Source organism: Dipodomys spectabilis, unplaced genomic scaffold, assembly GCF_019054845.1.
Source record: "Dipodomys spectabilis isolate Male_0828 unplaced genomic scaffold, ASM1905484v1 ptg000157l, whole genome shotgun sequence".
In the NCBI taxonomy this organism is placed as follows: domain Eukaryota; kingdom Metazoa; phylum Chordata; class Mammalia; order Rodentia; family Heteromyidae; genus Dipodomys; species Dipodomys spectabilis.
The window spans coordinates 3,170,057-3,182,768 of record NW_024870834.1 but is presented as its reverse complement, the minus strand read 5'-3'; the positions used below and the strand labels follow the sequence as shown (position 1 = coordinate 3,182,768).

Here is a 12,712-nt window from a genome sequence, read left to right as displayed (position 1 = left end):
TAGTTTAAAAAAACAAAAAAACAATGAAAATAGCGATTCCTCACCAATCATAGGATTTATATTCCAGAGACCTCTATGACAGGTGAAAATCTGTGAAGTAGCAATAAGTGAACCGCAGTATAGCGAGGGATGATTAATGCTGCTACTTGATGGACTTTCTCCTCTTGTAGGAGTCTCTGGAAGGCAATTCCTGTGATAGGTGTGGGATCACTATATTCTACTTTTTAGTCATAGTTTAAGGGATTGATTATTTTCTTGATACATTAGCTTTTGCTTGTTTCACTGGTATGACAGCCTCTTAATTTTCTTTGAGAATGATAATTATGATTTTTTTAACTGTATTTTTTTGTCTTTTCTTTTTTTTAGTACTGGGGATCGAACTCAGGACGTTGCACTTGCTAGGCAAGCGCTTTGCCACTGAGCTACATCCAGCCCAGAGAATGATAATTATGATTTTTTTTAAAGAATGACTATTTTGGTGTGTATTGGGGTTGTTTTTTGTTTTTTGATTCTGTAACTTCCTTTAGAATTTGCCAGTCTTTGTTCTTTAGCCCAAGATGGAACGCCTGTTACCATTAGTTGATGTTTGCATTACAGATGCCTCCTGCCAGTGATTTTAGTGGATGAGAGAGACTTGTGGCCAGATGGCTGGATTTCTTTTCTGGATGTCGGGACTCCCTGATTCTTCTGTTCTTTTGTCTAGTCTGTGAGGTGCTTTTAACACAATCCGTCAGGTCATTCTAATGCAGATTTTTATAAGACTAGATGTCATCCTGATGTGGGGAAGTTCCATCTGTTGAACTCAATGACAGTTCACAAATAATAAGAATAAGGATTTGGAGAAAAAAAGGAAGAGTTTATGAATCTTGCCAGGCAAAATGAAGACCATCGCTTTTAAAAACATGAACTACTATCTGAAAAGCTGCAGTCGTGGCTCCCAGGAGCCTGGGCTTCCAGACTTCGTGAGGATGGTGATCTCCTGTCCCCTCTCTTTCCCTGATGTGGAGGTGTCAGGCTCCAGGGTTGCCTTCCTTGCTGTCCCAAATGTTCCTTTACTCTCAGGGTCTGAGAGAATAGGAGAGAGCGGGATGACCTTGCCTGGAGCAGTGAAGACATTCTTGAGTTCCTTCACATAGAGGAATGGGGGTGGGGGGTCAGGAGGGAGCTAGAACAAGGGAAAGGAAAGTTTTTTTTACCGTCCGTGTAACTGAAAGCAGGCTGGTTGGTAAAGCGAAACTGCACTTGGGAGCCTGTCAGTATCCTGTGACAGGGCCTGCGTATGAGGGCCCTCTAGGAGCTTTCCAACCTCCCACCACCTGTACTACACTACTCATAGAAATAAAGCACAAGCTGGAGAGAAAGCTCAGAGGTACATGCTAGCAGACCCCAGTTGATTCCCAACTATGGACAATAAAAGGCCGTGTGGAGGAGGTGTCGGGGAGTGGGCAGGCCCTAGGAGGTTTTAAAATTTCCTAGCTAAGGCCATCATGCAGACATAGTTGGCAAACAGAGCCAATCAAAATATGAGCATCTGAATTCTAACTTGTAAGTAGAAAACAGTCTTTTCAAAGAGGCATAGAAGATATTGGGCATTTTAGGCTTTGAATGGTAACATTTAGCAACCTAAGACCAATTTTTGTGTGTGGGCAGTGGTGCACACATATCCTATTTGGATCTTTGTAAGTACCTTGCCTGTAGGAGGAGGAAATATGGTATGGTATAAATGCCTTGAATGATACCTAGAGAAATTGATTTGGTAAAGTAATGAAAGGCCATGTTTATAAGGTACTCACAATTAGATGAGTCCAGCTTTCTGTGATATCACAGTTCTGACTTAGAGAAGGTTAAATATTTCTGTACCTTTATTTTTAATAGGACATGAATATAAAGACTTTGTATGGAAATAATAATGTAACCTACCTTGCTTTTAAGATTGCTTGGCGGGCTAAAAGGGAAGTACAAGGTGCTTGAAGCAGTGGCAGACGTATAGCATGTGAGTAGTAAGTAAATGGCAACTACAGCATTATTACTGGTGCTATTATTTCAGCCATGACTTAGGTTTTCTCATCTTCCTGGGGTTTGATACAAGAAAATAAGATATACAATGTTTTTATTTGAATCTCTTACTACTTTCTTTAGAAGTAAGATAGTATATCCTTAAAATCCAGCCAGGCAGATGTGAATACTGCTGGCTTGTGTTCTGCTTGGTGAACATATATGTTGTAGAGTGTTTTTAGTAGTAAAGGATTGTGAATAATTGGAAGCTAATTTCCTAATGGATGTCAGGATAGCGACTCCTGTGGAATAAAAGCTCCAGATGTAGCATCATGAATTTGTACTTTTACCTCGGAAACTGCCCATTGATAAAGTATAACAGGTAGCATAAAGCAGAAGGCCCCTGACCACTAAATTTGTGGCTGCTCTTTTTTGCCTTTGTGCTAACTAGTAAGGTGTTTTGTGGATATAGATATTCTGAATGAAAATCTGTCCCTCTGTTGTTAGCAGTAATTCCAACATAGTTCTGCTATGTTTTATAAGAAACTTGCTCATGTGTGGCTTGAGTCCAAACCTGCAAGACTAGCAGAGTTGGTTTTCATTGACCTGTTTATCTGCCTTAGTTTCCAGTGTTACAGCTTTCAAAAAGTCTATATTTCTTATTTTTCTTTGAAAGTTCTTTAGAAGACTTTTGTTCTGGTGGTAAGATACCGGCATTTTACACTTTAGGTGGTTGTTGTTGTTGTTGTTGTTGTTATTATTATTATTTGGTCTGTTGTGGGGCTTGAACTCTGGGCTTGGGCGCTGTCCCTGCATTCTTCAGCTCAAGGCAAGTGCTCTACTGCTTGAGCCACAGTGCCACTTCCAGTTTTCTAGTGGTTTATTGGCGATAAGATCTCATGGACTTTTCTGCCTGGGCTGGCTTTGAACCATGATCCTCAGATCTCAGTCTCCTCAGTAGCTAGGATTACAGGCGTGAGCCACTAGTGCCCGGCTAACTTTAGGCTATTATTAAACATGTATGTAGTACTTGGAATTTTGTGAGGACTTTAAGATGACTTTGTACATGCTTTGAGGCATTCATACGTGATACAAGGTGGAAATGTTCCAGGGTCATGCAGCTCAATATACATTCAAATAATGGTTTTTCTCAGAGAAATTAAAGATACTTAAAAAAAAATCTAGTGATTTTAGGGATAAATTTAATGGCAATTAAGGCATAGCTAGCTACCCGTTTGCATCTCCCCACCAATTGTCCTTAAAACATGTTAGCTTTGCTAAAAGTTTTTGACACTAATGGTGCCAGTGCTAAAGCCCTCTGAGGAAAGCATGAATGAGAGATGTCATACTTATTCTGACATCGTAGAGAATACCCTGACATACTAGTCTTCTAGATATTAATGCATTGGATCTCTGGAAGTCTTTCAGCTTGGTAAATGACTGCTGGTTCACTCGTGTGATGTGAATGATAGAATCACAAAAGGCTATGGATGACAAGAAATTGGATGTGTTGTTTCAGAAGTGCAATAGTTATTAGTCTCTGAAAGGTTGATGAGATTATGTTCCCATGGGAGTAGTCTTCCTGTAGATGTGTGACCAGGGCCTACCTTGTTTCTCAGGTCATCTGCCCATTAGCTGTTTTCTTAGGAAGAGGATGAGTGACAGGAAGGCTCCTGTGTAGCTCTTCCTCTGATTCCTTAGCAGGCCAAACTGGAGGACACAGATGCGTTCTTAAACAAGTGTGCGACACATTCTGCTACTTTTATGAAAACTGCTTTTATTCTGATAGCCACTCAACCAGGGCTCTTCTGTTTGTATATTGTGACATGACAAGTGCCTCCATAATTCTTGGCATCTTGTATGGATTAATGTTAATTTTTGGTACACATAGATGAGATTCTTAGAGTGAATTAGTAATTCTTCAAGATATTGTAATACTGGAACAAATTAATCTAGTAAAGAATTGGCATTCCAGACTTGGTATTTAAACATTTTGCTAAACTTTCCCCCCAGAATTGTTAATACTTAACAGAATTACTTTAGTAATGCTTTCTCTTCATCTTCCTATCTCCAGAGTAGATAACTTAAAAATATTGACAAGTGAAAGATCTAAATTAAATTAAAACAAATAACAAAATAAAGTATTGACTAAAGCCATGTATATATTGTATTTACCTAAGAGTTCTTAAGGGCACTGAAAGAATTTCTTTCACAGCTTTTACAAAAGGACAAACAGGTGTAGAAATCGAGCATATATGTTTAATTTTTATAGAAGCTTCACTGTGTGTGTCATGGTTGGGGATGAAGCCTGTCTCAGTGCTGGGCACATAGTACATGCTTAGTAAAGCATGTGGCAGTCTTCCTGTGCCTGTTTGGGCAGAGGTCAGAGCTGCCCTACGGTGGAAGGACGTTCTTTCCAGCATCCCTTATTCTCATTGCAGTCTTCATCACTGAGCTCATTTGAAAGAATGCAAGTGCTTTAGTGCATTGTAGCAGAACATATCACTCATCTCCTTGCCCATTTCCATCCTTTTCGCCTTCCTCTCACTGTTCCTACATTTTCTTAAATATATCTGTAATTATTTAGTACCCATTCAAATACTACACAGTTTTTGAGTCACTTGAAGGTAAGATATCAAAACCACTCTGCACTGTTATAACTGTAGTGGGATAATTGCTCTGTGGGTGCAGATCCACAGATAATTTCATGTTATTCTGTTATGTTCCTCAGAGGTTAGAAAAAGGACAACTGCTTGTCCTGCCCTGAAGAACATGCACAGTAAGGAGGGAATGAAACTAGTCTCTAGGAAGTACACACCTCTGCGTGTACTATACACACCTGTGCACTACACCACTTAGAGAGCACATCAGAATAGAAATACAACTGGGAAATGATGGTCCTTCTAAAGGGGAGGCAGCACAAGTGTGTGGGGAAGGAAGGCTGTGGAGAACAAGGAGCTTTGCCTTCATAGCTAAGTGAGAAATGCTGAGCTCATTCTCACTGGCCTTCTGCGTTCCCGCCAACATTTTTAAATATTGTATTTTCCCTTCAAAGAAGATGTGTTGGTCTTTTCTTTTGTCCCATGTGATTCATGTAACAATGCATTGTTTTTAGTTAGAGTACAATTACTTTGAAAATAATATACATCTGTATGGTGATGTCTAATCAGGTAACTAAGGTTCACTGATAGGGCAGTCAGGCATTTCTACTCAAGGTTCTTTGGCACATACGTGACACCATACAGTTGAAAGTTAGGTTGGATATTCTATGAATGCCTTTTGTAATAAGAAGGAGGGAACCCTACGAGCGCTCAATTTGGAGACCATGCATCGGACTGGTGTTTCTTAAAGGTAATATTTGGAGGCTGGATTTGGGGAACTGAAAATCAGTCTTCGGTTTTACCTCTGAATATTTTTACTCTTTTTCTGCATTGAAATGGCTTTACTGGTCTCCAGTCAGTGTTGACAATATAAGTAAATTATCAGTCCATATTCATCTAGCTGATATGTCTTCGTGTTCCTAAATTGGAAGTGAGAAGCTGCTAATTAAATTTTAATCTAGCAGATCTGCACACTTGAAAAGTACAAAGTGTAAAATATATACTAATGCCCTTTGAAATAAACCTAATTTTGGAAGGTAATTTAGTTGTTCTCAGTTGAAAGGAGTCTATTTTATGTTTATTTTTTGTCATGCAATATTTTGCTTTGGTTTATAAGTGCAGATAAAGGCTCCTGTGCGCACTAGGAGAGAATGTGACAAAATCAGAGATTGGCATAGTCACTTGGTGAAGCCATTTTCAGTTAAAAGGGAAGGACACATGAACTGTCTGAAACCTAAGGACGCTGCTAATTAGAAGGAAGCATTTGGAGATGCTGGATGGAAGCTTGTAACACACTGTTTGGAATTTTCCTCATTACCTTACAAAATGAATGCCATACTTAGATTCTATTAAACTTCAAGGGTTTTGCTTTGTTTTTTAATTGGCGATCTTTAGAAATATTGGCCCTTTCTATCCAAACTACATATGTTGTCAGAAAAGTTGGGCCCAAGCTACCTGGTTGTAGTGTGGATTAATGTAATCGCTGCTTTTCTCTAATACATGCTGTTTAAAGCACAGGTGTTTCTTTGTTGGCTGAATACTGTCTGATTTTCATTACCGTGTAATTTACCTGCATGAAGATTAAGAAAGCTCCTTCTTATTAAATAAGCTTGAAAACAAGATGAATGCACTAGGTTCCTTGGTACAAAATATTGGATAGCTCCTTTTATAATGAGCATTTAAAAACTTGCCCTCCAAAACCTAGAAAATGCATTCTCTCCTGTATGGAAAGCGATACAGGACTGAAATATTCCTCCTTAATTTTGGTCTGAACGAACAAAAGTGTCTGTGTTTATTCCTGCCTAATGCATCACAAATCTGCTGACATGCTAACCTTGGAGTCTTGGCTGGCGTTAATCAGGCCTGCGCACCGGCAGGAAAGATGTACCTAATGCACTCCATCAGTGCAGTTTGCATATGGAAGTTCTCACAGGGGAGCTGCCCTGTGCCAGCTGAGGGTTACCTGCCCACTGCAGTTATTGTATGTAATTATCGAACCAATCTGTTCAGCCCAGCAGGGTTTAGATGGTAATCATGAAGCAACACTTTGGAAAAGAAAGATGGAAGGCACTTTCCCCTCTCCTATCAGTTATGTGAAGTTGTAGTGACTCTTATAGCTATGATTGAGAAACAATACCTTCATACACAAATCCGTTAAATGAATCCCTTTTAAAGTTACTTAGGGTTATTAAGTTTTGAATATGTGAAACCTTTTCTTTCGGAGCATGGTGGGTTTCTCTGAGTCCTGATCTTTCCACAGTCACCCCAGGCATTTAGGATTGTGATATACAGATAATAATAGTTCTGACCATTTGAGGGCTTTAAGATAATGGCGCTTGCACAGACTGTACAGCCTTCTTGTACAGTTCTCTAAGGAACAGGGCCCACGTCCGCTGTCAGGGACCATAGCAGTTGTCAGCAGGTTCATCTTCCTTTAGAGCTATCACAGAATGGTCACAGCAAGCAGTATTCTCATATGAAGTCTAATGTGTCCATTGTTAGGAAATACAAATGGGACATCCTTGCTGCATTATGATCCTGTGAAATTTGAGACAGATTGTTTCCTAAATGATCTCTACTTACTTTAGCAAAATGAGATAAGTTATAACTTAAACTTTGGATTTTTGCACATTGAAATTTGGAACAGCATGGGGTAAAGTTATGACAAATACAGAAGTTTTACATTTGTTATGAGTGTCCTTCTGTGCTTAGACAAACATTACATAATTTGACTTTGGACTGGATTCGGTAGTGTATGTTATAGTGACAGGATTTAATAAAAAACAGATTCTTGCACCTTTGGGAAGAAGGAAAAGTGACAGGATATCATCACTGTCTCCCAAAATACCTAGCTGGGAAGATAAATAGGAAGAGGAGTGGCCGAAGAGAATGGTGGGAAATCCACATGCTTTTTAAGGTTTTAGGAGCGTGTTACACTTTGATGGTTATTCATTTACTGTAAAGTTTGTAACCCTCTTACTTAAACATTTAGTAAAATGTAATGTAGAAGAGAAACATTGGTTAGAAATGTGTCCTTGCTTATTATTGAGGAGGACTTTACCAACCACTGTTAGGTTGTGTATGTGAGGCAGAGCATGTGTTATTTCTCAAGTAGTTCTCCTGTCCCCTCTCCTTTCCCCCACCCCCTCCCCAATTGTGGATAGTTGCTCTGATCAGCAATGTGATCAGCAACAGCTGACATAGCTTTTAGTGATGAAGTTAGACTTGATCATCAGTAAAACACTCAAAATTCAGACTGACTACATATGTAGCTAGAAGTTCTCTTCTGTTTTGTTCCACTCCCATTTCTTCCTCACAAACCATGATATTGAAGTTGGGAATATTCTTCCTATGTTTTGTCACAGCCCTATTTAGACATATTCATATGTATACCAGTGTATGTTGTTTATTTATTTCTTTGACTATCAGACCATATCTCCTCTCTCTCTCTCTCTCTCTTTGTCTTTTAAATTTTTATCCATAAGAAGCGAAAGAAAGATGAAAGCACAGCTTCCAGTGTTGAAGATATGGAATGCTCAAGCACACAGACAGAGGAGGCCATCCAGACCCGTAAGTTGAGCACTTTTGCCTAACTTCTTCTGCATGTTGGTACAGATTTGCATTTTCTCCCACTAGATGAGGAGGTAACCATTGGGTTCATAGTACTTTGAGTTTACTACAAATATCACGAATAGAGCTTATATCTGCATAGTATGTGCTGGGATATCTTCTGTAAATACTCTGTGGTTTCCTCTTCACAGCAGTCATGAAGTTGGGGATGGGGAGCTGCCCTCACTGTGCAGATGTGGAACCTGAGACACTGACTACTTAAATGTCAGTGCCATTGTGACAGGGAGAGAGGTAGAGAATTCTTCACTGGTAGCCAGTAGCTCTGCACTCCCTCACATTTGTCCACCTAACTTGAAGGATGTAGTAAAGTTAGTCAGTACCTGTGAGCTTCCGCTTGCCTGAGTTGCCTGATCTTTCCCCGTAAAGTCTATCTAACAGCTCTTCTCTTCACAAGTCAGGAGGCAAGGGGGTAAAGCTTGGACTCGACACTTCTCAAAACTCTTGAAGTGAAGTTGTTTCTTAGGTGGCTTATCAGCAGGTGCAGAAGGTACTTCCTATGGAGTAGTAGTTGTAGAAATGGATGTAGCAAAGACCACACATGTCAGCAAGTGGCACAATTAGTCAGTGTGTACCAGTCCAATGAGATGTTTTCCTTCACTCCTTCACTCCATGGAGAGATGTAGTTCTGCCCACATCATCTTTTTTTTAAAATATAATTTTTTATTATTATTAAGGGGTTGTACAGAGGGAGTTACCAAGTCAGGTACATTTCTATTTTTGGACAATGTCACCCCTTCCTTTGCTTTCCCTTTTTTAAGACCTCCACACCTCCATGTTTTTTGTTGGTCCTGATACAGTTTTTGATTTTCAGTGAGAAGACTTAAGTTTTGGTAAAAATTTTAGTATAGCATGAATGCCTTTGTGAGCCAGGCCAACGCTGCATGCCCTTCCTTTTTGACAGTGGCCTGATATGTGTGTGAGGAAAGCAAAGTACTGGAATTTCAAAGGTAGTGATCTTTGTCCTGAGCTGATGAACATTTTCTACATTATCTATTATGGATAGGACATCATTATGTTTATGTTCATTTGCTCAGAATCCTTAGGATGCCCGCAGAGGCCTTTCCTCTGGAGGTCCAAAGTTTTGAAGTCGTCCCCCTCTTTTTTTTCTGCTGCTGTCAATCCATTTGCTACTGTTTTGGTTTTTTATTTCCTCCTCCCCTGTCTTGTTCATTTTGTTACTAGGAAGTGAGGACTCCCGAGGAGCAATACATGGAAGCATGTCTCAGCCAGAGGCTAGCAGCAGCAGCTATGACAGTGAGTGGGGACAAATTAAGGAGCTCACTCCTGTAATCCTAGTCACTTTAGGAGGCTTAGATTTGGAAGATCATGGTTCAAAGCCAGCTGGTCAGAACAATCTGAGACTCACCTCTCCAATTAACCAGCCGTGTCAGACTGCAGGGTATGGTTCAAGTAGTAGAGTACCAGCCTGTGCAAGAAGGCTGAGTAAGAGCTCATGGCCCTGAGTGCAGTCGCTGGTACCAGCACCAAAAAGGGGGAAAAATGTAGGAGTATCTATTAGAGTGATATTCTTGCTTTAAAAGAAGTCCCTTGAATTTTACAAGTAGCAGTTTCAGTTTAGGAAAGGCCCTGAATTGTTAGGCTGATGTTGGGCCCTAGCTCTTAAAGACAGGTCTCAAGCTTTGAACCGGGAAGTCTTATGCTCTCTTCAGTGACTGCAGGTCACGTGCTACCTGAACTTTGCTTAATGAGCACCAGAGCTTCAGATCGATGAGTGAGCTTAAATCTAGTTTTAACTATGGGAAATGTTTCTAGTGCCTAAAATTTTAACATGAATTCTTCTTGCTAATAGTTCTTCATGTCAGAATAGGATTTTTGTTATTTTATTAATGAGGAAAGAGACTAGATATAACTGAAGGAGAACAATTCAGATTTTTGATATTGCATTTTTAAGATAAGTAAATCAATTTCTCGTTTTTCATATAGAATCTGAGTTTCTTTGTTTAGATTAAAAAAATATTTCCCTAGCCAGGCCCTGGTGGCTCACACCTGTAATCCTAGCTTCTCAGGAGGCTGAGATCCTCAGATTGTGGTTCAAAGCCAGCCTGGGCAGGAAAGTTCCCTGTGACACTCGTCTTCAGTTAACCACCAGAAAACGGGAAGTGACGCTGTGGTTCAAGGTGGTAGAGCACTAGCCTTGAGCAAAAGAGCTTAGGGACAGCACCCAGGCCCCGAGTTCAAGCCCCATGACAGAAAAAAAAACCAAAAAATTTCCATTGTAGTTCTTTTGGTCCCCCTAAAGTACAAGCCAGTTAAGGTATCTGACATCAAAACATTCATAAAAGGGAAATATTTCCCCAAATGATAAAATGTTATTGTTTCTAGCAAAAAAAAAAGGGAAAAAAGGATTTGCATGAAAAAGTATATAATTATATATATTTTAAAATACAAATCCATATATATTTTATAGATTCAGCAGCTTAAAGTAATTTGAAGGAGCAGGCTTGGTACTACATTTGGAGTTTTTAATTTTTACGACATATGTAATGCAATTTAGTGCATTTTGTGGTTGAGAGCTCTAAGATTTCATGTCATAAATGTATTTCAAGAATGGTTACCTCTAACAACAGCTTTAGAAATGTCAGTTTCTTCATTAACAATTTTATTTTCAAACACAGTTTATGGTTTACAATATGGTGAGAGATTTTTCTCACTGTGTGATCTTTCAGAATGCTGTGCCTAGCAAGATGGAGCAACTTTCCTTTAATATCTATTTAGACCATTGTAAAAACGTGTATAATTTTCTTGATACACCTAAACTCATTTTGAATAGCTGGGGGTCTATTGTGTGGGAACATATTCTGAAAGCTTTCCCCATGTGTATTGTGTAGGTTTTCTCAGAGAAAGAGAGGGGTGATGGGGGGGTGTTCGGGAAGAACAGAGGCCTCTAATCCTTTTATTTTTATGCAAGGCATAATTTTTACCAATTGAGAAAATTTGGTTATTTGCTGCAAGTAATTTTTCTCCCTCAGAAAATGATTAGTCTTAAAAAAAATCATGCATATTCTGGCACTTGAAACCATCCCAATATTTCAGAATTGTACTAAAAATTAGTTAGTGTAGTCATGATATTTATAGCTGGTGTACTCTGGTTCCTGAAATGGAGACTTCTTGTTGGAGTTCATTTTGAAGTCCTGTGGGTTTGGACATCTTCTGCATTCTGTGTGACGCACACATTAGGGCACTGCACCAGGAAATCTCCCACTCCCACTTCTCGCATTTTAAAAATCAGAGAGGAATGTCACAGCCTTGTGTAGCTTATTTTTCAACCATCAAATCTTCTGCACTAGTTTTATGATTGGACTCATCAGCAGTAGTAGTATTTTATGAACATGGCTATTTTAATCTAAAGAGACAAGACAGTAGTTTTTCTTGAAGCAATTGGCATTGATATTGGGGGAATGTTGGATTGATGCAGGCAGTACAGTTTTTAGGGTACTTATCCCTGAGTATGTTCTAGGTCCACGTGTTTTCAGCACTTGGAATTACAGTGGGAAACATTCAGTCTAGATTTGGGAATAAACAGCAGTATTTAAGAGCAAAATGCCAAGTGAGGGGATTATGGTGCTATTTGAATTAGTGCTCTTTGTCATGTGTGGATGGCCTCGGTATTTGAAAGGCTGATACAGTAAGAATATCTCTTCTTGACCTTGGTTTGTGATATCCCATGACAGCAATCTAAAGCACCATTTACAAAATTTTCTGTGCAGAATTAACTTCAAAATTCTCCAGATAAAATGCTAAAAATCCACTATGCTTATTTTTAATAGCTGTATCACAGAAATTAAAGAGAAACCTCCGATTGTTACGTCATCCATAGCATATGGTTTGAATGGCAGGAATTTAAAATTTGAACTGTTTCTCAATTAAATTGAAACTATAACTTGGAAAAATAAAAAGAAATGTTCATTTTTAAACTGATCATCCAATTAAGTAACAATTTAAACCCATTATCAGAAAGCAACTAAAAAGTATTTAGTATACATATGTCAGTTGTGTGACATGGTATGTGACGTTCACAGGAGAAATGCTGGCTCTTTGTTGTTCTTGTGTTTGTCACTTAACAGCCGGCCAGGATGCCCATTGGTGTGGTGCCCAGCTCCTTCCTGGAGAGAGAACCCAGCTCACAGCCACAGCTCAAGGGAGCAAAATGCCACACTGGTGGGCCTGTACTAGGCAGTGTGGTCAGGCGGAGATGCATAGGTGGGGGGAGGGGTGTTGAGTAGCCTCTTTGGTGAGGAAGAAACATCTCCCCACCCCCACACTGAGAATCCCTTAATAATTCCAACCCTGGAAAAGTTGGATAGGAGCTATTTATAGTAGCCTTAGACCAGGATCAGCTGTGATTTTCTAGTGAAAGAGACTTCCTTTTTAACATACCTCGGTGCTCTGATGCCTAGGACCCATTGCAACAATGAGATGTACAAGTCGTTATGTTGAAAAATGAACTTCACAACTTTAGCAGGGGG

The 12,712-nt window shown here is 39.5% G+C and overlaps 1 protein-coding gene across 6 annotated transcripts in view; it reads left to right on the top strand.

The window, feature by feature from the left end:
- Vrk1 (VRK serine/threonine kinase 1) overlaps positions 1-12,712 on the top strand; it is a 75,567-nt gene that overhangs the window by 62,090 nt on the left and 765 nt on the right. For 4 of the 6 annotated variants that reach the window (XM_042692733.1, XM_042692734.1, XM_042692735.1 and 1 more), the window contains exons 12-13: positions 8,081-8,165; positions 9,408-9,479. In XM_042692733.1, the coding sequence (XP_042548667.1) occupies positions 8,081-8,165; positions 9,408-9,479 (157 nt within the window). The remainder of the gene's footprint in view (positions 1-8,080; positions 8,166-9,407; positions 9,480-12,712) is intronic. The other 2 variants (XM_042692732.1, XM_042692736.1) reach the window with 2 other exon arrangements.